The sequence below is a fragment of the Lampetra planeri genome, chromosome 53 (assembly GCF_965212315.1).
Source record: "Lampetra planeri chromosome 53, kcLamPlan1.2.h2, whole genome shotgun sequence".
Taxonomy (NCBI): Eukaryota; Metazoa; Chordata; class Hyperoartia; order Petromyzontiformes; family Petromyzontidae; genus Lampetra; species Lampetra planeri.
The window spans coordinates 7981376-8007803 of NC_136159.1; the positions used below are offsets into that span (position 1 = coordinate 7981376).

At 55.7% G+C, this 26428-nt stretch overlaps 1 protein-coding gene across 1 annotated transcript; it reads left to right on the forward strand.

Moving 5' to 3' along the window:
* On the forward strand, nt 1–25580 carry LOC144734758 (receptor expression-enhancing protein 5-like). The gene is made up of 5 exons (XM_078617119.1): nt 1–425; nt 12932–13025; nt 19515–19653; nt 22667–22835; nt 25405–25580. The coding sequence occupies exons 1-5, from the start codon at nt 296–298 to the stop codon at nt 25455–25457; spliced, it is 585 nt and encodes a 194-aa protein (XP_078473245.1). The 5' UTR covers nt 1–295; the 3' UTR covers nt 25458–25580.
* The last annotated feature ends 848 nt before the right edge of the window (nt 25581–26428 follow it).

Consider the following 26428-nt stretch of genomic DNA (forward strand, 5'->3'; position numbering starts at 1 on the left):
CCTCCGTCTTCCTCCCGGCTGTTTAAAGCTCCGCTCACTTTTGTCGCCTCGCCGCTCGCTCGCACGAGGGAATCTCCTCCCCCCGCCCACAGGCCACTGAGTCGTCTCCTCCTCTTCTTCTCTCGCGAGCAGATCGGACGCACGCGCAGATCACCGACGACGAAAGACAGCGGGGGAGAGAGAGATAGGAGGAGGGTGAGAGAGCGAGACACACAGAGAGAGAGAAACACACAGAGAGAGAAACACACAGAGGGAGAGAAACACACACAGAGAGAGAAACACAGAGAGAGTGGCCATGGCTGCGGGAAGCTTCGCTCAGTACAAGCAGCGGCTGGAGCGCGCTCTGCAGGAGAAGAACGTCCTCACCGACTCCCTCGCGTTCCTGGAGGCGCGGACCGGAGTGGCGAGACTCCACCTGGTGACAGGTGAGCGGCCTCGCCACGTGCGTCCTCGACACCACGTGGCGGGTGGCGTTGTTCGTGTCGGTGTGTGGTGTGTGTGGTGGTGTGTTGAGTGTGTGTGGTGGTGTGTGTGTGTGGTGGTGTGTGTGTGGTGGTGTGTGTGTGTGGTGGTGGTGGTGTGTGTGGTGTTGTGTGTGGTGGTGTGTTGTGTGTGTGGTGGTGTTGTGTAACAGCACTTGCCCCTACAATCTGTTAAGGCTATAGGGGGGATCTTTGTGTGGTGGTGTGTTGTGTGTGGTGGTGTGTTGTGTGTGGTGGTGTTGGTGTGCTGTGTGTTGTGTGTGGTGGTGGTGTGTGATTATCTGAACCGGTCCTGGGCCTCCTCCCCCTAAGTAGACTTAGCCTAAAAATGAGTACCCGGTGCAGTGTAAAATCATTGGCACTGGGGAGACAAAGGCGGCCGGGCGTGGTGCTGGCCACCCACCCCCTCGTGTGCCGTTCCGGCCTTCATAGGTGCCACTCGCTAACAGCACTTGCCCCTACAGTCTGTTCGGGCTACACGGGGGATCTTTGTCTTTGTTGAGAGATTTGCGGTCTAAACCGCACGTGGGCGCCGGATGAGGTTTGGGATTCCGAATGTTTGAGATGTTTTTGTTATTGTTTGCAAACTTGAGATTTCATTTCACGTTCAAGATTGGTCGCGAAAACGCACGCGTTTGAACGTAAACTAAGTTTGCTGCTGCTGCTGCTGCAGCAGAATGATGACCCACAGCTCGGGTTTCGGATGGCGTGTTCAGCAGCAGCAGCAGCATCATCATCGTCGTCAGCCACGGTCGATCCGCTGCTGGATGAGGTTAGGTGGCTCGAAGGCACGCCAGCTTGCGGCGGTGGTCAAGGCTGGCATGGTGTGCCAGTCCCATCGGCACGAGGCGATGTCGAACCCGCGCTGTTTGGACAAGAAGGGGCAGTACAGCAAATTCAAATGACTGCCACTTTGCGTCTGCGTAGCTGTCAAAAGCCCTTATCGGTGCCCTACTTTATTGATCACCCCGTGCCCTTATACATCTCAAAGTTAATACTATACACTACACAATACACTATACGCTACACTATACGCTACACTATACACTACACTATACACTACACTATACACTACACTACATACCTGTCAACCCCTTATCAGTGCATACGTTATTACAAATTCAGACCTTATTGGTCACCCCGTGCCCTTATAAATCTCAACGTTCATCCTACAAAGTCCCACCACAAGGGCTAAAGACAAACAAATAGACGACACATTTGTTTTTTGCCCGCATTGAAACTGCTGCTGTTCGCCGCCGTATGGACCTGAAACTCAGTTGCCCTGCACGAGAATTCGGGGCAAACCGGTCTGCGTCTGTGCACCCGTGTCAATGTGACCCTGCTTTGAGTCCCGCGAATGGCAGCGTGGTGAAGTGTGGTCAACCCCCGAGTAGCCGCGACGCCACGCGTTAGGCCATCATCCAGCAGTGGACAGTCGCTTAAAGCGACGTGCACATGTTCCGCTGGGCTCTCGGTCAGGTTGAGATCGGTTGGTGTTGAGAGAACTTTGTTCAGACACACGTCGGGGTCTAGTGGAGGTGATATGTTCATCATCGGCCGTGGTCAATCCACTGCTGGATGAGGCTAACAGCACACCTCGCCTGTGGGTCACGTCATTCGGCGGTGTTCAGAGATGTTAACTCCCTCGCCTGGTATACAGGAGGTCGTGGGTTCAATCCCGACCCTGACGCCTGCTGTATATTTGGAGTTTGCGTCTCTCTCTCTCATCATCATCACGGTGGCTAGGAGATGTTAACTACCTCGCCTGGTGTACAGGAGGTTGTGGGTTCGATCCCGACCCTGACGCCTGCTGTATATTTGGAGTTTGCGTTTCTCTCTCTCATCATCATCACGGTGGCTAGGAGATGTTCACAACCTCGCCTGGTATACAGGAGGTCGTGGGTTCGATCCCGACCCTGACGCCTGCTGCTGTATATTTGGAGTTTGCGTCTCTCTCTCTCTCATCATCATCACGGTGGCTAGGAGATGTTAACTACCTCGCCTGGTGTACAGGAGGTTGTGGGTTCGATCCCGACCCTGACGCCTGCTGTATATTTGGAGTTTGCGTTTCTCTCTCTCATCATCATCACGGTGGCTAGGAGATGTTCACAACCTCGCCTGGTATACAGGAGGTCGTGGGTTCGATCCCGACCCTGACGCCTGCTGCTGTATATTTGGAGTTTGCGTCTCTCTCTCTCTCATCATCATCACGGTGGCTAGGAGATGTTAACTACCTCGCCTGGTACACAGGAGGTCGTGGGTTCGATCCCGACCCTGACGCCTGCTGTATATTTGGAGTTTGCGTCTCTCTCTCTCTCATCATCAGCACGGTGGCTAGGAGATGTTAACTACCTCGCCTGGTACACAGGAGGTCGTGGGTTCGATCCCGACCCTGACGCCTGCTGCTGTATATTTGGAGTTTGCGTCTCTCTCTCTCCCCGTGGTCGCGTGGCTTTTTCTCCGGGTCCTCCGCTTTTCCCTCCACATTTCGAGAGTGCTGTATTTGGCTGCACTACACTTCCACCTGATAAGCCACTTGGTTGAGCTATCATTCGTGACAGCCAGGTCGCGTCTGAAAAAGAGCCGCATAGCTCGGTGGGCCTTAACAGGTAACAGATGAATAGATCTAGTTTAGGTTTAGTTCAATGACACCTGGGCTGTCTGCGGGTGAAAGTCTGCCCCCCTTTCACCCTGCCCCCCCCCCCCCCGTCGTGCTGTGTTGGCAAGCCTTGAGCAGATTGACACCTGGGCTGTGTGCAGATCCCGAGCTGGGCTGGTTCTATGTACGTCTCCTTTCCTCACCAAATCATCAGGTGGTGTTCAGTTTCACCCGGATCGTCAGCTGCCTGCAAGGGCGAGGGCTCGTTTCAAACGTGGTTTGTTTGCATAAAATATGACCCACGTTGGGTTCCCTACAGTAACTATTTGCATAGATTAATGAGTCGTGAATGCCCACAGCTCCAGATGCTTCACATTTGTTGCTATTCCTCATGCTCCATAGCGTGTTTAAAACGCGCTTGTTGAGTCTTTGGTCGCTTGATATTTCCACGTGGTGATGATGGTGATGATGATAAGCCACTTTGTTGAGCTGTCATTTGTGGCCAGTGGGGCCTTACCTGGTAAAATCAAAACGGTGTTGTTCATAGCATGCACTGTACATTGACCTACGTTGGCTTGCGGTTATTTTGTCAATCCGATGCTGGATGAGGGCCTCATCCGGCCCGTGATTGACACATCCTTCACCGCACCTAAAAATGGGTTCCATTTTTTGTCGTCGCTTATAATTGGAAAACTCGAAATGAACATCCAGGCATTGAGAACAATTCATAACATGGTGTAGTGACTGACTCGGAGACACTAGGAGGAGGAGGCACTCGATTATCAGCCTTCACAGCTCACAAGAGGTAGGACAGCGGGCAGACCGCCTGACTGACGATGCCGAGCAGGCGAAGACGCAGACGAAGACTCCAGCAGCACAACGAGGGGATCCCACTCCAGGCGACAGCCCCGAGCTCCCCCTCGGGGCCTCCTTTTATCCTCCCGGCGTTATCTTGCTCCGCCCCGGCCACCCCCACACCCCCTCTTCTAGCACCATCTGTGACCTTTGCCCTGCATCCCTCTCTGGCTTGTCACGTGACCTGCTGTCAGACAGGGCTGCTGCAACCGCAGATCCCCTTCTCTGCCAGCAACCAGCGCTCTGCTACGTAGTGACCCATTCCATGTCACTACACACACTGGCGGAGACAGTGGGGGTGGGGTGGCACGTGCCCCCCCAATGATCCGATCGAAATCCCTAATTTCGTTCGCATCATTGGGGTTTTTTAGTAATAAATTGGCATTTTGCGACCGCAACTGCCACTGTGTAGCATATTAGTATGTGCCAGGGACTCGATGAGATGATATGACAATAGTCTGTGTCTATAATTGTTTATTTCAGTTTTTTCAGTTTCATTTATTTGGTATAGCCATGTGAGCCATTCGGCTCTTGAATCGGGTGCAACCGCAACAAACAAAAAAACAAAAACATGAACAAGAAAACATCTTAAAGTGACTAAGTGCAAACAGAAAATCCAAGAAAAGACAGCAAAATATTGCAGAAAAACACCGTACACCAACACTGTGTGCAATAATCCCAGTGGGATGCAAGTCAAACAACAACAACCACAAGACAACTTAGATTAAAGCCATCAGTCTAACGCCGTACTACAACAAACAAACATGGCCAAACCAAAAAACTTTTCGAAATCACCAAAATAAATCCATAAAAGCAATGTAACAGTGATCATAGGATATGTGACCGAAATTTAACAATAAACGACATAAACAACATGTACCACCAAACCCTGTAGCCATAGCTGGCAATAAGTAACGGCAAAGCAGTTAAGTGGCTCACAGAATTGTGCACAGTTGCGTATACAGTACACGACTTCCCTGAAGGCATTCACCCTCAGCGAGCGCGATGCCAATCACACCACGCGGTTCGAATTCGACCCTCGATCGATGGCTGCGCCATCGCTGCACACGCGTCGAATAAGAAGCACTTACTTACTCATCATATAGGTTTTTGGGTGAGATCGCGTTATCTATAAATGTGTCGTAACCCTCCACCACCCGACACGGCCAATCAGTAAAACATGTGTCACGTTTTCAAAGGACAAAATCATTCACTTCTTTAGCCCACCGGTGTGCTGAAGAGAGAATCAACAGCATTATAAAATGTGAGTAGTACGACGTTTCGCTGATAATTGCAATCAGCTTCATCGGGCAAGTATGGTGAAGCTCTCCTGTTTCTTCCGGTCTTAAATAGAGCAGCATCAGGGTGACGTCATCATTTACTTACTGACCACTCTATCATTTTTCATTGCTGGAGGGGTGCCCCCCTCTACCTGAAAATCCTGGCTCCGCCATTGACTACACACGTAACGCACTTGACATTTCCAGTACCACTGCCATAGTCTAAATGCCATGTGTTTGGCAGTATTTTTAGCATGTTTTATCCCATCGCGCACGTAGTACATTATTTAATTCGAGAAAGCGTGGCATTAAAGGAAACGCGCGCCGCTTGAAGAACGACGACCAAAACCGCCGGGTCAGGACGCGTCACGGGCCGGATGCGACGATGTCCCGAGGTCAAGAATAGTGGCGGAGTGGCGGCGACAGAACGGGACGCGTCCGAGGGCGCGTCCACCGGGGAGACGGAGCGACGAAATCGGCCCGTGCGCCGTCGCCCGGGCGGAATGTCGCACGGCAGATTTGCGCGAGAGAGAGATGGCCGGCGGCTGGCCGAGCTCATCGCCCAGCGGCGGGCAGACCGTGGCCGACGGTGATGGACCATTTCTGAGCCGCAGACGTGCGTTTACGCACGCACGTATGTTCGCGCGTTTACGCACGCACGTACGTACGCTTACGCACGTACGTGCGCGCGTTTACGCACGTACGTACGCGCGTTCACGGTACTCGTGGCAGTGCAGTGTTTTCTCCCGTAACGCGTTGTTTTCACGACGCGGATTTGATATAACGCGATGAATGTGATGGGGGACGCGGATGCATATTGTATTTGACGTGATCGAGCGAACGGAACTCCGTCGCCCGAGGTAGGATTAAGCGGTCGTGCGGCTGCCTCGGCGTAGCGTCACACGGGACGGGATCCTGCCGGATGCTTCTAGACGCTACCCCCACGCGCCTCGGACTTTGTCCGGCCTGCGTGTGCGTCTCACGTGTCATCGCGCACTGTGCGTCGTCAGCTGTGTTATCTATCGTTTATTGTAACGCGAATTATATATCCATCACGAGGTGTTCTTGAGGAACGCAACTACCGCCGCGTTATATGAGAACGGGAATGTACCGTGGATATGAATTTGTGGGTCGCTGGCAGGGGTTGGCTATTTTTACGTCCGAGGTTGCTCGAGCCACGCTTGACACCGCTTGTCGGGCAACATTGCTCGGGTAGCAGCGATGGTGAAATTTTACCGTCGGTAAAACGACACCGCCGCGGAGAAGAATTTCGCAAGCTGGTCACTTCGTTGTGCCCACGACGATTTGCTGAGCGTGCTTCTCGTCAGATCTCTTGAAGCGAAGCGATTTTTTGAGCCTGGGATAATACTAAGAGTGGGCCGCCGCCATGTCTACCAGGTGCTATAGGCTGTTGCAGGGCCAGTGCGGTAAAAATCCTCCGTGGCACCCGCGTGCAATTTACGCCCCCACGTCTTATGCCGACTGCCTTTTGCCGATGTAATTGCAAGCATGCGCCCACTCGACGCTTCTCCGCACAGCTTTTGGGGTTTTGTATTCCGCTTCGTTCTGTCTGACGCGTCGTCGGATGGAGAGGGAAGAGAACCCACACGCACGAGACAAGGTGGTGTGCAGGGCATTCTTTCAAGTGTGTTTACAGTAAACGTCCCGCCAAGGCCGCTTTAAACTAATTTTATTTTGAAACATTTATTTATATTTTTACTAGGTAAGGCCCACTGAGCTATTGATCTCTTTTTCAGAAGCGACCTGGTCATCGCATGATTGCTGAACAAAGTGGCTCATCACCCGGAAATTTGTAACCAAATTAGTCTGAACGCGTGATCTTGATTCTAAATGTGGAGGGGAAAAACCGGAGGGACCGGAGAAAATACCACGCGACCACGGGGAGAGAGAGACACCGCAAACTCGAAATGTACAGCAGGCATCGTAAGGGTCTGGATCGAGCCCACGACCTCCTGTGTACCAGGCGAGGTAGTTAACATCTCCTAGCCACCGTGATGATGATGAGAGAGAGAGAGAGACACCCAAACTCTAAATATACAGCAGCAGGCGTCAGGGTCGGGATGGAACTCACGACTTCCTGTATACCAGGCGAGGTAGTCAACATCTCCTAGCCACTGTGGCGCCCTAAGACGTTGTGACCTTGCGGAATGAAAGTCTGCCGGCAACACGGGATTAGTCAGTGGGTTCACAGTTGGGGGGTGGGGGGGATTGGGGTGGCTGGGATCTCACGCTTATCCTTGATCCGTGTTGAGCCAGCTCATCATGCCCGCGAGAAAAGCCGGCCCACCCTCACGGCGTCCGCAGCCGAGTTTTTTCGAGACGTGCGAGCATCCGCTGGCAAGAGACCACTTCGGCTCTTTGGTCCGAGGGCCAGAGCCGATGTTTGGATCGCCCAAGGCAGCAACGCTTCCATCGAGCGCCGATTTGAACAAGGCCCGCGAGCACGCATCGACCCATAGCCCGCTCGCCTCGGGCGGTTATCGCACGTGGTTTTCGCGGTCATTTGCCACGCAGAGAAATTGGGAACAACCCACGCTATTTCGCATGACAAGTGAAATATCAGGTCTGTGTGTTTTTGACTTTTAGGGGTCGGAGTGCTGGTTTCAGCCACCTGTTGATGAAACTTGATTCCCAAGTGTACAGTGGTGAGGTAGCGGTCACAGTCCAGCCTCCAATGTGTCTGTCGTTTCACTTGGTGGTGTCTGACGTTCCGCTCCACGTGCTGGGAGCTTCTTCAGGAAATGCAGCCGCGATTGCAACAAAGCTACCCGCCGGCAAAGAGAGAGAGAGGGGGAAGTGTGAGTCTTCGGTCTGACGGGGTGCACAGCAGATCCCGCTGGGTTTGAGCTTCCACGAAACTCATGGTGCACCCTGAACCGCATCCACTGCGCAGACCATGGCAGTCGATGCGGGGACACCCTGATGCACAAATGTAACATTGCAGACAAACTCCCCAGTAGTGGTGTCCGACTGTGGTCATCCAGAAGAAGTTGGTACAGCGTACAACGACGCGACGCCCGATCCACAAATGTGAAGGAGACATCGCGGGCGATGGTGCAGTCCGCTGCTCCCGACGCGCTCGTTGTCTGGCTCGACCACCTGGATTGTGAAACTGTAGTTTGTCGTACGAAAGGAGGCACAGCGTCCGTCACTAAGCTGCCATGCACCGCCGCTTCAAAATGATCTGACCCACGACCGCCACGAGGTACAGTCGGCTGTTTTCTCTTTTTGTCAAAAGAGAAACAAAAAGCCCGCAGGTTGTAACCGGCGTCACGCTTGCGTGAGCAGACCAAGCAAAAGCTTCGTACCCCCCAGGTGGCTCAAGGGGTCCGTGTTCAGCGGGGGCTCCCACCCCCCCCCACCCAAAGCTCCCCCCGCCGACCCTGCCGGGGGCTGGCTCGCGTGTAAGCAGCAACGCCGCACGTTCAGACCGCGTGCCACCCACTGTCCCCGCGCGGGTGAATGTTTAATTTTTGCCGTCGTTGCCGCGGGGTTCAAAGGTCTCCCTCGCGATGGGTGTCGTTGCCACGACCGCTCGCCCCACGACCCCACGGCTACGTTTGAAAAAGTCTCGTGACACCCATCGCGGTCGACCGAGCCCGTGCTATTTCTATTTCTATTTTCATAACAACACCAACAACACCAACAACAAAAACATTGGCAATAATAATGGTGATGATGATGGCGTTTGTTTGGGGACGCCTCACTGGCCCTTCGGGGTTATCATTCGCGAGGATCCCGCTGTGGGATTTTTTTTGTCTCTTTTTGTAAAAGTGTGCGACGAGACCGGAGTGCCCAGAGAAAACCATAGAAAGGTGGTGGTGGAGGGGGGGGTGGTGGAGGGGGGGTGGTGGGTGGGTTGGAGTGGTGGGTGGGTTGGAGTGGTGGGTGGGTTGGAGTGGTGGGTGGGTTGGAGGGGTGGGTGGGTGGGTGGGTTGGAGTGGTGGGTGGGTGGGTGGGTTGGAGTGGTGGGTGGGTGGGTGGGTTGGAGTGGTGGGTGGGTGGGTGGGTTGGAGTGGTGGGTGGGTGGGTGGGTTGGAGTGGTGGGTGGGTGGGTGGGTTGGAGTGGTGGGTGGGTGGGTGGGTTGGAGTGGTGGGTGGGTGGGTGGGTTGGAGTGGTGGGTGGGTGGGTGGGTGGGTTGGAGTGGTGGGTGGGTGGGTGGGTGGGTTGGAGTGGTGGGTGGGTGGGTGGGTGGGTTGGAGTGGTGGGTGGGTGGGTGGGTGGGTTGGAGTGGTGGGTGGGTGGGTGGGTGGGTTGGAGTGGTGGGTGGGTGGGTGGGTGGGTTGGAGTGGTGGGTGGGTGGGTGGGTGGGTTGGAGTGGTGGGTGGGTGGGTGGGTGGGTTGGAGTGGTGGGTGGGTGGGTGGGTTGGAGTGGTGGGTGGGTGGGTGGGTGGGTGGGTTGGAGTGGTGGGTGGGTGGGTGGGTTGGAGTGGTGGGTGGGTGGGTGGGTGGGTTGGAGTGGTGGGTGGGTGGGTGGGTGGGTTGGAGTGGTGGGTGGGTGGGTGGGTTGGAGTGGTGGGTGGGTGGGTGGGTGGGTTGGAGTGGTGGGTGGGTGGGTGGGTGGGTTGGAGTGGTGGGTGGGTGGGTGGGTTGGAGTGGTGGGTGGGTGGGTGGGTTGTGGTGGGTGGGTGGGTTGGAGTGGTGGGTGGGTGGGTGGGTGGGTTGGAGTGGTGGGTGGGTGGGTGGGTGGGTTGGAGTGGTGGGTGGGTGGGTGGGTTGGAGTGGTGGGTGGGTGGGTGGGTGGGTTGGAGTGGTGGGTGGGTGGGTGGGTGGGTTGGAGTGGTGGGTGGGTGGGTGGGTGGGTTGGAGTGGTGGGTGGGTGGGTGGGTTGGAGTGGGTGGGTGGGTGGGTGGGTTGGAGTGGGTGGGTGGGTGGGTGGGTTGGAGGGGTGGGTGGGTGGGTTGGAGTGGTGGGGTGGGTGGGTGGGTTGGAGTGGTGGGTGGGTGGGTGGGTTGGAGTGGTGGGTGGGTGGGTGGGTGGGTTGGAGTGGTGGGTGGGTGGGTTGGAGTGGTGGGTGGGTGGGTTGGAGTGGTGGGTGGGTGGGTGGGTGGGTGGGTTGGAGTGGTGGGTGGGTGGGTTGGAGTGGTGGGTGGGTGGGTTGGAGTGGTGGGTGGGTGGGTGGGTGGGTGGGTTGGAGTGGTGGGTGGGTGGGTGGGTTGGAGTGGTGGGTGGGTGGGTGGGTGGGTTGGAGTGGTGGGTGGGTGGGTGGGTGGGTTGGAGTGGTGGGTGGGTGGGTGGGTGGGTGGGTTGGAGTGGTGGGTGGGTGGGTGGGTGGGTTGGAGTGGTGGGTGGGTGGGTGGGTGGGTTGGAGTGGTGGGTTTTGGAGTGGTGGGTGGGTGGGTGGGTTGGAGTGGTGGGTGGGTGGGTTGGAGTGGTGGGTGGGTGGGTTGGAGTGGTGGGTGGGTGGGTTGGAGTGGTGGGTGGGTGGGTGGGTGGGAGTGGTGGGTGGGTGGGTGGGTGGGTGGGTGGGTTGGAGTGGTGGGTGGGTGGGTGGGTTGGAGTGGTGGGTGGGTGGGTTGGAGTGGTGGGTGGGTGGGTGGGTGGGTTGGAGTGGTGGGTGGGTGGGTGGGTGGGTTGGAGTGGTGGGTGGGTGGGTGGGTGGGTTGGAGTGGTGGGTGGGTGGGTGGGTTGGAGTGGTGGGTGGGTGGGTGGGTGGGTTGGAGTGGTGGGTGGGTGGGTGGGTTGGAGTGGTTTCCCGCTGTGAACTTTGACCTCTAGACTTCAGTGGCTAACAGCGCCCAGCATCCGTGACGAGCCAGTCTTGCCCTCCTCTCCCGCCTCATTGGTCAGCACGCATCGACCAGCACGGTGAAGTATGGCCAAGAAATCCCAAGTGGCCGACATGTTGTGGGGAGGCCTCTTCATCCATTGGTAGATTGACATGAGGCAGAATAGATTTTAACCCCCACAAAGTCCACACTACAATGGCTTCGTGAACCCGCTTGCGCATGCCACCGCCACCTCCTGGCCCAAAACCTTTGCTCGGCATCCCACGCGGGCGGATTCGGGAGCTTCGCGGATCTCTGCGCGACCCGCCAACCCCGGCCTCCGAAAGCCGCCGCATCTCGAGATAGCGGCCGCTTGCACGACGAGTGGCAGCCACTTCCTCCGAACCCCCCTTCCCCTTCGCGTCGCCGTAGCCCGCGGTTACGCCGTCCCTTTAAAAAAATCTTTCATCTCCACGAGCCCGCTGGCCACGTGAGCTGTTTAGCGTGAAGCAACGTGGGTTATGCAAGCGGGTTGTGCGTCCTTCCGCCCCCCCCCCATAACCCACCAACCCACAGCCCTTACAATAAAGGGCTGCGTTAAGCCTGCTTGCTGCTGCTGCTAGTCAGGCAGATCGGTTTGCACTGTACGGGTTTTGCCGAATCAGCAGTCTGGTTTTTGCCGAAATCTGCAGTCTGCGCCGCAGCGGCGGTGGTTTTTGGGATGTGGATTCTCACGCGCAAGTCAACAGTGCTCTGTGGTTCTCGCGCGGCGCTTCTGAGCCTCGCACAGAGAGCCCGTGGACTTGCGTAGATTCTGCGATGGCCGTACACCCACCTCCGCCAATTAGTAATGTGTGTGTCACGTGCAAGGTTCGCTACTACTTTTGCATACCGGTTGTGTGTGAGAGCAACGCCACGGTAGCTAGATGTTAACTACCTCGCCTGGTATACAGGGGGTCGTCGGTTCGATCTCGACCCTTACGCCTGCTGGATATTTGGAGTTTGCATGTTTCTCTCTCCGTGGTCATGTGGATGTTTCTCCGGGTCCTCTGGTTTTTCCCCCTCCACCTTTAGAAACATGCATTTAAAGTATGTGGCTGCTATGAATGTCCACGTGATAAGCGACTTCGTCGAGCTATCATTTGTGTCCAGGTCGCTTATGGAAAGGCCGATATAGCTCTGTGGGCCATACCTCGTAAAATAAAAAGTAGTCTTTAGCTTAATGTTGAGGGTCGGAATCTCATGTTCACACCATGTGGTTGTCATACCCCCTCCTCGCATGCAGTGCATCTTGAGGCTGAGAGAATCGCCTCCGAACGAAAGTGATTGCAGACCAACCAAGACCTTCAATCGCGATACGCCCTGGGCAACATACACCGGGCACAAGAATACAGGAGGCGTTAATTCACGATGTGCCTTTTCGGGTTCCAGGAAGTCTGAATGTTCTGACTTCCCAGATCTCGTCCTCACGAGGCTTGTCACGGTGCCAAGTAATTTGTCACGTGTCCCAACTGCCGCTAGGTCTGGCTGTGAGAATTCTCCCTCGACTCGATCGGCTGAGCGGGCCGGAACGATCACCATCGCCGCGTTGTTTCATTCGCTTGGCCGTGTCGGGTGGTGGAGGGTTCGGCGAGAGAGATGCGCGCAAACTTCACACATGCAGGTGTCAGGGTCCGGATCGAACCCACGACCTCCTGCGTAGTCCCCCCTTCTCGCCCTACCACCCAGGAAATCTCCGGTGGTGGTGGTGGCGGTGGTGGTGGTGGTGGCGGCGGTGCTGGTGGTGGTGGTGGTGGCGGTGGTGGCGGTGGTGGTGGTGGCGGTGGCGGTGGCGGTGGTGGCGGTGGCGGTGGTGGCGGTGGTGGTGGTGGCGGTGGCGGTGGCGGTGGTGGCGGTGGCGGTGGCGGTGGCGGGTGGCGGCGGTGGCGGTGGCGGTGGTGGTGGTGGCTGCGTGTCTAACCACCGCCGTGCGTGTCTCTCCACAGGCTTCGCTGCCCTCATCGCGATGTACCTCGCCGTCGGCTACGGAGCGTCGCTGCTGTGCAACCTCGTGGGCTTCTGCTACCCGGCCTACCGCTCGTGAGTCCGCACGGTCGCACGCAGCGCTACCCACAGAGCCACCCGCAGCGCCACCCACAGAGCCGCACACAGCGCTACCCACAGAGCCACCCGCAGCGCCACCCGCAGCGCCACCCGCAGCGCCACCCACAGAGCCGCAAACAGCGCTACCCACAGAGCCACCCGCAGCGCCACCCGCAGCGCCACCCGCAGCGCCACCCACAGAGCCGCACACAGCGCTACCCACAGAGCCACCCGCAGCGCCACCCGCAGCGCCACCCGCAGCGCCACCCACAGAGCCACCCACAGAGCCGCCCACAGAGCCGCCCACAGCGTCGCCCACAGCGCCGCCCACAGCGCCGCCCACAGCGCCGCCCACAGCGCCACCCACAGCGCCACCCACAGCGCCGCCCACAGAGCCGCCCACAGCGCCGCCCACAGCGTCGCCCACAGCGCCGCCCACAGCGTCGCCCACAGCGCCGCCCACAGCGCCGCCCACAGCGCCGCCCACAGCGCCGCCCACAGCGCCGCCCACAGCGCCGCCCACAGCGCCACCCACAGCGCCATCGTGGGGCCGCGATCAGTCCGCGCGCAGTGGGGGGGCCGCTCTCCATAGTGTCCAACAAACGCGCACGCAAGGTGCGGATGGTTATTCTGTTTAACGCGAAGGCTTTCGCACTCACTGTGGCATTCGCCTGATGATGCTGGTTGTAATCACCAGCCAAACATCGTAATTTTACCAGGTAAGGCCCACTGAGCGATAAAGATGTTTTTTCAGAAGCAATCTGGCCACAAACGATAGCTCCATGAAATGGCTCATCTGCATGGGGAGAGAGACACGCAATCGCCAAATTTCCAGGCGTCAGGGTCTGGATCGAACCCACGACTTCCTGCCGCCGTGGGGTTTGCTCTCCACCACACAACCCCAGTGAGCCAAGGTGCTAATTAGCACCTGATGTTCACAAAACAAACTAATTGGCGGAGGTGTGTGTACGACACATCACTGCCAACCCATACAGTTCACCCCGTGTTCTTGTACAGCGAAGTAGAATTTTCAGGTCCATACGGCGTTTCAATACGGGCACAAAGGAAAATAATGTCTGTTTGTGTTTATCCCTTGTGATGGGACTTTGTGGGATGAACGTTGAGATATATAAGGGCACGGGGTGACCGATAAGGTCTGAATTGGTCTGTAATCAGGCAGGGCACTGATAAGGGCTTGACAGTGATGACGACACATTTACATTCACACGACCTAAGCCAAAAAAACTCCTACCGTGAACACAGATTCTGCCGCTCATGAGATGTGCATCGAGTTGCGTGTGTACAAATGTAATATCCATAATACTCAATACAGATCGCGTCAATATACAAATGTGTCATTAAACCAGCCAGCACCCGATACAGGCAACTAGTAAGGGTTGTCAATTAAGAAGAACGTGGCCAATTCGTCACTAGTACAGCACTAACCGGTGTGTTGGAGAGCCAAGCCACAACATCTCGTTCCTTAAATAGAGGGGTAGGTGTGACGGCGTCACTTGTGAGCCCTTCTTGAGCAAAGTCGGGACGGGGGGGGGGGATTAATGAATGCATACAAATGACAACGGCTATCCATTATGGATGATATCGGCCCTCGCGAAAGCCTACGCGTTAAACAAACGTCACATTTTCACATTTCGTGAAGAGCCGCGTGCACAAACGCCACCCCGAGGCCGTGGTGGTCGCGAGCGGACGCGCGGCTGGGGACGAGACGGGCGGTGTGTGGACGCCGGCGCTCAGGGGGTGGGAATGAATGAATACAACAACAACAACAACAAACAAGTAAACCCGTAAAAACAAAGTTTTTCACTATAAATCCTTTATATGCGTGGCGGCAAGAGTCTTCTCGTCCTCTGGCTTGAGATGGATGCAATCTACGGGTCAGATGATTGTCTGCCAGTATTAAGCAATTGGTAATTAAATATTTAATTTGTTTTCCCTAAACAGTGTAAAATTTTGGAAAAAAAATTTCACGAAAATTAATTGTCACACACAACGAGTCTGTGTGGAAAATGTCAGCTCGATTGGATCACGGGAAGTGGGTTAAAAAACGAGCGAAATATTTGCACGGTCCTAAGCAAGCAAGTGAACTTAATATAAAGGATTTAAAAATATATTCGCCTGTGGAGGACGCGGGGATCGATCCCGCGACCTTTGGCATGGGAAGCGAGGGCGCTACCAACTGCGCTACTCCGCCACGGCCTGTGGAAGGGTTACGCTCTGGGCTCTTATACTGTGACGTTCAGCCAAAGCCAAGAATGAGTTATATTTGAATATATGTAAAATAATTTTTTTTTGCCTAAAAAGTGTTAAATTTTGGGAATTTTTTTTCACGAACATTAATTGTCTGTCACAACGAGTCTGTGTGCAAAATGTCAGCTCGATTGGATCACGGGAAGTGGGTTAAAAAACGACCGAAAGATTTGCACGGTCGTAAGCAAGCAAGCACGCAGGCAAGCACGCAAGCAAGCAAGCAAGCATGCGAACTTAATATAAAGGATTTAAAAATAGAACGTGATGACGCGTCCTTTTGAAGAGGAAGTCTGTGTCTTCGTACGGGGGAGCTGGTGGGGTAGGTGGGTCGATTGTGGCCCCCTGGATCGGTGACAATCCGTTGAATTGCAGAGAGATGGACATTTCGTGCAATGTTCATGCGGGGGGGGGGTTGAATCTCTGCATGGAGTGAATCATTGTTGAAGTCTCGCGGAGTGCTGCTTATTTTTGTCGGCTACAATGAATTCGTGGTTTTTGGCCGGAGATTTGATTTTGGCAGTCTTCCAAACAGCGAGACGTGATGAAGCCACTGAAGCGATGCGCACTTTTTAACTCGAAGTTGAAAACGCATCTCTGTAGAACTGCTTTCTGTGTTTAGTTTGTTGTCCTTCCCCCGCGCCTCCGATTAGCACGGTTGGCTACGTACGGTGCGAAAGAAGTTTAACATACATACACTACGATACACACTATACAATAGACTACATCCTACACTATACACTACGATACACATTACACAATACACTGCATACTACACTATACACGACGCTACACACTACACTGTACACTACTATACACTACACACCACTACACTAAAGTTGAAACTCATTTATTTAGAGCCTGATTTTTGTGTTTAATTTGTGGTCCTTCGCCCCCCCCCCGCGCACCTCCGATCAGCCACGGTTGGCTCACAACGTGCGGCGTGGGAACACGTTGAACGCACGTGCACACGCACGCACGCACGTGCGCACGCACGCACGCACGTGCATGCCACGCACGCGCATGCCACGCACGTGCATGCCACGCACGTGCATGCCACGCACGCACGTGCATGCCACGCACGCGCATGCCACGCACGTGCATGCCACGCACGTGCATGCCACGCACGCACGTGCGTGGCATGCGGAACGGTGCTCATCGGCGAAGGGGAACGGCCGGGGGGAACTGTTGGGTTGTGTTTCGATCGAAAGCTTTCGTGACTGCAGGGATTCATGGTCTTGGTTCTTTCGGTAAAGTCACGTGGAAGGGAAGTAATACAAATAAAACGTAATTTTATTTAATGATATTTTATTTGTATTATTTTACTATTTCCCTTCTACGTGACTTAACCGAAAGAACCAAGAATAAGTGGTGCTGACAGATGGGCCGGTCTACCACCCAACTGGGAATGACTGGGCAGAACAAAGGCAAAGATCCCCCCCCCCCATGTAGCCTTAACAGACTGTAGGGGCAAGTGCTGTTAGCGAGCACCTCCGAAGGCACACGAAGGGGGTGTGTGGCCAACACCACGCCCGGCCGCCTTTGCCTCCCCAGTGGCGATGTTTACACACCGCACCAGGTACGCATTTGAGGCTGAGTCGACCTAGGGGGTAGGTCCAGGACTGGTTGCGATAATCGTTTCACCGGTGGTGGCCGTGAGCGGGAATCCAACTCTGGTTGCCAGGTTCGTAGCGCGGCGCGCCAACCGCCACACATCGGCAGATTATTTTAGGATTTTAAAGTCTGCGTCGTCGTCGTCGTCGTCATCACGATCCATTGGGGCAGATTGCCCGTAGGTGTCCACCGCACACACTTGGTCGTTCCCTTCCCACTCGTCACACCGACCACCGCTGCTCATTCCAATTGAATTTCCAGAACATTGTCAATCCGCTGTTGGTCGAAGGCCGCCCCCTCCTACCCCCCGCCCCCACCGTCAACGGCGTCGTGTCGCGCGGGGCGTTGTTTGTTGTCCACAACTTGGGCACGCTGAGCCCCGGTGCGGGTTGGTGGAGGCGGCGGGACGGGGAGCGCGAGTGTCGCTCGTCATCGCCGTTGCTGGCGACGGCCGGGTGCAATTTGCGCGCGCCAATTTGCGCGGTCACGTGCACAGTTTTTCCCCGGAGCGACGGAGCACCCTCATTACGGAGGCAGCGCTCCCCCACGCCTGGACAAGTTTGCCGACGACGGAGAGGGGGCTTTCGCTGCCGGAAGCAACGTGGCCTCGTTCCCTACCGCGAGATCCTGACCGCGTCCGTCCCGGTGCTCACCGAGCCGCATTGGCCTCCTGTTTGCCAAGAACGAATGCGGTTGTCATGGGGTCGCGCTCGTTACGCACGCCAGGAGCGTGCCACAAAAGAACCCGCGACTCATCTTGTCAAGGAGGCGTAGACCTTCACGCAAACTCCGGTCGTCCCCCGCAGCAACGGCCTTTGGCTAACCATCGAACAAAGGCGCGGCGCTTTCAGTTGCCGCTTTTGCGGCCGTCTGGAACGCTCTTCTTTCCGATATTACAAAGCCACTGCATCTAGATGGACAAACTCATTTCTTTGCGGCTGCTGTTTGTGTTTAGTTTTCTTGTCCTTCCCCCGCACATCAGATGAGCACAGTTGGCAACGTACGGTGTGAAAGAAGTTCGGCATACTTGCCTGTGGCATTCAAAAAAATCATTCCGCGTGCGAGGATCGGCAGGGTTGGACAATGCACGCGGCGGCAGTGCCCCCCGCGGGTTCTTTGATACGCCGTGCATCTCTCGCAAGAATACAAAGAAAACGTTTTGTACGCTAAGAGAGAGCCCGCAGGGCTTTATCAGGGAGCCAATAGGCGTCTTATTCGAGAGGGCCGGGGAAATATTGGGTTTGCACACACGCTACCAACCACCCCTGCCAAGCCATAACCACAGCGGCGCGGTTAACCCTGATGCTTCCACACACACTACCAACCACCCCTGCCACACCATAGCCACAGCGGCACGGTTAACCCTCACACTTTTACACACGCGGAGAACCCGGAGAAAAATCCACGCAACCACGGGGAGAGAGAGACGCAAACTCCAAACATACAGCAGGCGTCAGGGTTAGGATCAAACCCACAACCTCCTCCGTACCAGGCGAGGTGGTTAACATCTTGCCACTGCCCCACCCCAGTTTCTCTCTGTATGAAGGTGTTGTTGGATGATTGATGAGTACTTACCCGTGCGAGGTAACCGGAGCGCCCGGCAAAAACCCAGGCGTGCGAGGGGGAAACACTCTATCCCCATACAGGGATTCCGCTACTTACGAATGAGTTAGGTTCCAGAGGTCTGTTCGTAAGTCGATTTGTTCGTAAGTCCAACTTTACTGCTGTCGATTCCAAACGTGTTGTACGGCATGTACACTTAACACGGGGAATGGCTTTAAAAGTTGTATAATCTCCTGTAGATGTAGATGCCACTGGCTCTTCACGTTCTGCAGATGTAGATGCCACTGGTTCTTCACGTTCTGCAGATGTAGATGCCACTGGTTCTTCACGTTCTGTAGATGTAGATGCCACTGGTTCTTCACGTTCTGTAGATGTAGATGCCACTGGTTCTTCACGTTCTGTAGATGTAGATGCCACTGGTTCTTCACGTTCTGCAGATGTAGATGCCACTGGTTCTTCACATTCTGCAGATGTATATGCCGCTGGTTCTTTACATTCTGCAGATGTAGATGCCACTAGTTCTTCACGTTCTGTAGATGACACTGGTTCTTCACGTTCTGTAGATGACACTGGTTCTTCACATTCTGCAGATGCCACTGGTTCTTCATGTTCTGTAGATGTAGATGGCACTGGTTCTTCACGTTCTGCAGATGTTGATGCCACCACCGCCATCTATTGCGCGGCAGTTGAACTTACGACTCTCGGTCCGGAAAGGCAACCTGGACGTTACGGACAGGTTTGTTCGTGTCTCTGAATGTTTGTAAGTCGAGAGGAGACGTGGGACACGTGGAGTTGGTGCTGTGGCGCCTCCTCCTGGCGAGCCAGGGGGCTCGCGGCGTCTAGCAACATTCACACGGCGACCCACCAACCCTGGCGGCTGCCTGCACGGAGCTGCTGGATGGCGGGCGCGTGCGTGGGGGGGAGCGGGGGGTTATGATGATGTTACCCCAAGCGTGGGGGGTGGGTCGTGTGAGGACGTGACCCCGTGTGTGGGGGGAGGGGGTGGGTCGTGTGAGGACGTGACCCTGTGCGTGGCTCCCGCAGGATCGCGGCAATCGAGAGCTCCAGCAAGGAGGACGACACCAAGTGGCTCACCTACTGGGTGGTCTACGGACTCTTCTGCGTCGGGGAGTTCTTCTCCGACCTCGTCCTCTACTGGTTCCCCTTTTACTACTTCTTCAAGGTGACCGCCGCGGATTTTGTCCCCGCCGAACGGCGCCTGTGGCATGCGCCGTCATGACCTGCGCTCCTTGACCTGCGCTCCTTGACCTGCGCTCCTTGACCTGCGCCCTTGACCTTTGCCATCTTGACCTGCGCCCTTGACCATCACTGTCTCGACCTGCTTCACCTTGACCTACGTCGTATTGACCTGCGCCGTTCCGACCGCCGTGCCGGGAAGTTGCACCGGCTGGCCCAGAACGCGACCCTCACCGTTGCGCGCTCGCAGGATAGCCCCGTACAACAACAACAGTAACCTTCTTCTTGGTTCTTTCGGTAACGTCACGTAGAAGAGAAATAATAAAATAATAAAAATAAAACATAATAAAATAATTCTCACGACGTTTTGGCCAAAACGCAAGCAGCCGTCCTCAGGTGAAAAACAGGTCTGTTGGAAAAACAGCGTCTGAATGAACACCACCAAGCTTGGCAGCGTATATTTAAGCTGGGTTAGAGGAGGAGGGAGCTTTGACAAAGGAATTTGCATATCAACAGAGGAATTTAGCATATTTATGGAAAATGCAGATATGGGATTAGTCACTACTTGTGGAATGTGTAGGAGATGGGGGGGGGTCTCAAAGTCATAATATGCCCGTGCATTATGTAGGATTAGCAGTAATGAAGGGAGGGAATTTTAATAGTAAGGAGCTTCAGCAGCCAAACCACCACGTAAAAAACAGATGAATCCCTGCAGTCACGAAAGCTTTAAATCGAAATAACAACAACAAAAACAACAACAACAACAATAATAACGGTCGGGAGTAGCAGTGTCGACTGGGGGGGGGGGGGGGCACGTTGCGGTCGCGAGCGCTTGACGGGGTGGGGGGGGGCCCTCTGAACGGAGGACTCGGGCGAGGTGCCGTGACCCCGGCGACCTCCCTTGATTCCAGCCCACGGCGAGTGACTTCTGCACTGGGCTTGGGCCCCCCCCCCCCCCCAGCCGCCTTCAGTTTGTCTGCAGCGGTGGTTCTTCACCTGGGTGGGGGGGGGGGTGGGGGGATGAAGAATCTTTGGGTGCTGACGGACACGTGGGGAGACTCAATGCAGCAACGGAGAGCGTGAATACGCCACGAAGGGTGCTCACTGCAGCAGCGGTTCTTCTTCTTAGCCTGGGGGTGCGAGATGCCCTCTCTGGGGTGTGGCGAGACACGGCCGCATTTGTTTTTCTTCATATTAGGTCAATCATCGCAAACGCAACTTAAGCACCGGCACGTTAAGTAACAACTTACTTCGTTTCGTCAAACCCGACCTGTTTATTGATATTGTAATTTTTTTATTTTAATGATTGAGAACCAAAGGAGGGGTGCAAGGCTGCAGTGAAGTTTAAGGACCGCTGGTCTACACGCTCGCAAATCTCACGCGCTCGCGCACACACGACGATGAAGATCCCCCGTGTGGCCTACGGACACTGTTGGGGCAAGTGCTGTTTGCGAGCACCTGTTTTAAGGCCGGGAGGGCGGGCGACGAGGCGTCTAAGGAATCGAACTCGGGTCGCCGGTTTCGTAGCGCAGCGCAGTGTACAGTAGAAGCCGCTCTTGACGGCGGCAATTCGTTCCTCGACTGCCCGTGAAGTGATTTGGTCGTCAAGCGAGTTTAGGAAGGGCTTGTTAACAGCGTCATTCGTTCCGGTGGCGTCGCATGTGAACAATGCCCCAGCGGTCGTGAATGGACGTCGCTGATTGGCCGAGGCCCGGTCAGACCACTTTGGAGCCCGCCGATTGGCCGAAATTGGTGGTCGCCTGCTTGTCGTAAGCCCGTCGTTAACGGGGGAATGGTCGGTTGGCGAACCACATTGGGTTCTATGGAGGCACTACACTACACTATACACTACACTATACATTACACTATACACTATACACTACACTATACACTACACTATACATTACACTATACACTACACTATACACTAGACTATACACTACATTCTACATTATACACTACATTCTACACTATACACTACACTATACACTACACTATACACTACATTCTACACTACATTCTACACTATACACTACACTATACACTATACACTACATTCTACACTATACACTACATTCTACACTATACACTACACTATACACTACACTATACATTACACTATACACTACACTATACACTACATTCTACACTATACACTACACTATACACTACACTATACACTATACACTACACTATACACTACACTATACACTACACTATACACTACACTATACACCAGAGGTGGGACAAAGTCATTGTTATGCAAGTCCAAGTCGAGTCGCAAGTCATCAAATTCATGACTCGAGTCTGACTCGAGTCCAAGTCACATGACTCGAGTCCACACCTCTGCTATACACTACACTATACACCACTTCTATACACTACACATGGGGCTCTATGGAGGCTCGTCGTTAAGCAATTCACCATTAACAGGGATGGTCGTTAAGAGGGGTTCTTCTGTACTAAACACGACGCTTACCGCCAGAGGTCGCAATCTGGTACCCGATACCCGTACCATACCCGATACCCGTACCATACCCGATACCCGGCTACCCGTACCCGGCAGGGTACACCTAAAATGAGTGCTATGTGTAAACATCGCCACTGGGGAGACAAAGGCGGCCGGGCGTGGTGTTTCCCACCCACCCCCTCGCGTGCCGTGCCGGCCTTCATAGGCGCTGGTGAGAACAGCACTTGCCCCGACAGTCGGGTAAGGCTTCACTGGGCGGGTCTTTGTGTCCGTGCTCGCGTACGCACACACTCCGCACCCCCGTGTGTGTGTGTCTGTGTAGAAACATCGCCACTGGGGGGGGGGGGGGGGAGACAAAGACGGCCGGGCGTGGCTCTGGCGACCCACCCACCCACCCCACCTCACGTGCCACTGTGCCGGCCTTCGTCGGTGCTGCTCGCTTAACAGCGCTTGCCCCAGCGGTCTGTCAAAACACACACGGGAGGCGGCGGGGGTGGTGGATGGTGATCTTTGTCTTTGCGCGCTGCAGTGTGCCTTCCTCGTGTGGTGCATGGCGCCCGTGTCGTGGAACGGCTCCACCGTCATCTACCAGCGCATCATCCTGCCCTGGTTCCACGCCCACGCGGCACAGGTCGACCGCGTGATGGAAGACCTGGGAGGGCGGGCGCGCGAGGCGGCCGACGCGGCCACGTCACGAGGTGAGGGAGGTGGGGGGGGTAGTGGGGGTGGGGGGGGTAGTGGGGTGGGGGGGGGTAGTGGGGGGGGGGGGGGTAGTGGGGGGGAGGGGGGTAGTGGGGGGGAGGGGGGTAGTGGGGGGGAGGGGGGTAGTGGGGGGGGAGGGGGGTAGTGGGGGGGAGGGGGTAGTGGGGGGTAGTGGGGGGGGAGGGGGGTAGTGGGGGGTAGTGGGGGGGAGGGGGGTAGTGGGGGGTAGTGGGGGGGAGGGGGGTAGTGGGGGGTAGTGGGAGGGGAGGGGGGTAGTGGGGGGTAGTGGGGGGGGGAGGGGGGTAGTGGGGGGTAGTGGGAGGGGAGGGGGTAGTGGGGGGTAGTGGGGGGGGAGGGGGGTAGTGGGGGGGTAGTGGGGGGGGAGGGGGTAGTGGGGGGTAGTGGGGGGGGAGGGGGGTAGTGGGGGGGGAGGGGGTAGTGGGGGGGGAGGGGGGTAGTGGGGGGTAGTGGGGGGGAGGGGGTAGTGGGGGGAGGTGCGTACGGAATTGTGATGAAATGTGCCAGTGTGTACCTGGGTCTGTCATGTGACCTCCTGCCGGCAGTGAGCCTTCGACACTTCACGTGATAGCCTCGGAGTGCACCTAGGCTGGCACGAGCGCGTGGTGACGTCACCGCCATTCGTGCATGTATGTTGAACTTCTTTCTCACCGTACGTAGCCAACTGTGCGAACAGGAGGGTGCCGGCTGAAGTGTGTGTGTGTGTAAGTTGCGTGTATGTGTAAGTTTGTGTGTGTAAGTGTGACATGGGCATGGTGCTGGCCACCCACCCTTTAGTGTGCTGTGCCGGCCTTGATCGGAACTCCCGAACAGCACTTGCCCCAACAGCCTGTTAAAGGCTATACGGGGAATCTTTTCATTTGTCTTTGCCCCCTGTGAAGGTGAGAGGGTGTGTTTGAGTGTCTGTGTATGTGTGAGCGTGAGAGCGCGTGAGAGCGTGCGTCTGCGAGTGTGTTATTTGCAGTCCCGTGACCTCACGCTAGCAGCGAACCTTCCACACCTAAGTCCACCGAGCCTGGCACAAGCTGTAGTGTGACATCCACAGCCACGTGGTGGTGATTGGCGGCGTCTGTTGTTGTTGTGGCAGTAAACATTTGCCTGCTATCACAACGGCACTGCTACGGTTCTGCCACTGCGTACCGCCCATGACGCTTGCCTGCCAATCAGCAATTAATCAGCTACTAAACTGTTTAAACATTTTTTTTAATTGTACCAGGTAATCTTATCTGGCGCTCTTGTTTCGAAGTTGACTGGCCACAAGTGATGGCCCGATCGCAGTGGCGTATCATCATCGTGTGCACAGTTATAGCAGAAGCCAAATACTCTTCAGTGCACGTTGATTCTAAATGTGGAGGGAAAAACCAGAGGACCCGGAGAAAAATCCACACGACCACAGGGAGAGACACGCAAACTCCAAATATACAGCAGCAGGCGTCAGGGTCGGGATCGAACCCACGACCTGCTGCATATCAGGCGAGGTAGTTAACATCTCCTAGCCACCGTGATGATGACGAGAGAGACACGCAAACTCCAAATATACAGCAGGCATCAGAGTGCAGATCGAACTCACGACCTCCTGTATACCAGGCGAGGTAGTTAACATCTCCTAGCCACCGTGATGATGATGAGAGAGACACGCAAACTCAAAATATACAGCAGGTATCAGAGTGCAGATCGAACTCACGACCTCCTGTATACCAGGCGAGGTAGTTAACATCTCGAATATTAAAAAAAAATGTTCGCCGCTTTGCCATCTGGACTTGTGCTACAGCGCCATGTGGATACACCCGGCGCCTACCCGCACTCGCATCCCAGAAGTCTCTGCGGGGGCAGCTTGTGTAGCGCTTATTTCCTGGAGAGAGGCAGGGGGCAGGGAGTCCAGCGGCATGCATCTGCACTAAAACGAAACTAAACAATTTTTTTTTATGTTAACCAGGTAAGGCCCCGCTGGCTGCCACAATTTGATAGCTCAAGGAAGTGGCTTATCATCATCATCACCATCACGTGCAAATTGATAGCAGCCAAATGGTCTCTAAACGCGTGATGTTTATTCTAAATGTGGAGGGAAAAACCGGAGGACCCGGAGAAAATTCCACGCGACCACAGGGAGAGAGAGACACGGAAACACCAAAAACATACAGCAGGCGTCAGGGTCTGGATCGATCCTACGACCGCCTGCATACCAGGCGAGGTAGTTAACATCTCGCCACGTTGGCAGAAGAGAGTTCTGGACCACTACGAACTTGATCCGGCATCTAGAATCGGAATCTTTATTGAGACTGCGGGCATCCTCGCCGCACTCCGTGGAGGGGGGAAGGCGTCGACCCGCCAACACGCCGCGTTTATAATCTTAGCGCCGCGCTCGGGCACCGTCCCGCACGCAGCGCCCACGTGGTCAACGTTCAGTGTCTTCCAAAGCGTGGCCCATGTGGCCCACACCCCAGGTTTACAGACGCGTCCATTGTTGTTGTTGTTGTTGTTGTTTTTCTTCTGCACCTTGCCCCTCACCCACCCCTCCCCCCCCACCTCCTCGTCCGTCACCCACAGCCGTCGGCCTCGCGACAGCGGCCTTGGGCTCCAAGGACAAGAAAAGTTCGTGACTGCGACAGCGCTCGGCGGGGCCGCCTCGACCGCCGCCGCCGCCACCGAGCTGACCGACGCTGCCGTCGACTCGACCTCTCTTCCGCGGCCGCTGAATCCGGCTCGTGGGGGGCGGTGGGGGGCGGTGGAGGGCGGTGGTGGGGGGCGGTGGGGGGTGGTGGGGGGGTGGTGGGGGGGTGGTGGGGGGGGTGTGTGGGGGGTGGGGAGCCGGGGAGTCCATGCGGGGGTCTGGGTCAGGGGTTAATTATTTTTTTGCCACTCCGTGCCACGTTGTCGGGTCGTGCCGCCCGGCCGCGTGGGGGCGGCACGGCTCTGTTTGCGGCCAGCGCGAATTGGCGGGTTTTGGCGTTCACCGACCGGCGTTTTGGCTTTTGAGAGAGAGCAAGGGGTGAAGTGGCGAGTTGGGAAGCTTTTCCCCGCCCCGGTGTTTCAGGTCTGCCACGGGTCCACGCTGCATTTCTTTACATCTCTCTCTCTCTCTCTTGCCCTCCATCTCTCTCCCTATCCATCTCTCTCTCTCTCTCTCTCTCGAGAGAGAGAGAGAGATGGATACGGAGAGAGAGAGCAACAGAGGTGGGGGCGGTGTTTGTTGCGTTGTTTTTTGTTTGCCAGCATTGTCACACCCCCCCCCCCCCACCCGTAACGAAATCCAGTCTCTCCCAAGGGCTGCGACGTCCTTCCGTCTGTTTGCGTTCATCAACGAATTCCCTCCGTCCCTTGCGACGCATTCTCACCGCGAAGTCCGTGTCGCTTCATTTCTGGAACGACGGCTTCACTATCGCGGTCTCCTCCGTTCGAATACAGGTTGAGGTGCAGCATGCTGCATGTGCAGTATGCACCATGCTGCATGTGCAGTACGCAGTGTGCAGCACGTGCAGTGTGCAGCATGCTGCACGCACAGTATGCAGCATGCTGCAGGCGCAGTGTGCAGCATGCTGCAGGCGCAGTATGCAGCGGCGAGCCGAATCGA

Coding starts and splice junctions, on each gene's coding strand:
- LOC144734758 (XM_078617119.1), top strand. CDS start 296: ATGGCTGCGGGAAGCTTCGCTCAGTACAAGCAGCGGCTGGAGCGCGCT. Junction 426..12,931: donor GAGACTCCACCTGGTGACAG/GTGAGCGGCCTC, acceptor GTCTCTCCACAG/GCTTCGCTGCCCTCATCGCG. Junction 22,836..25,404: donor CGACGCGGCCACGTCACGAG/GTGAGGGAGGTG, acceptor CGTCACCCACAG/CCGTCGGCCTCGCGACAGCG.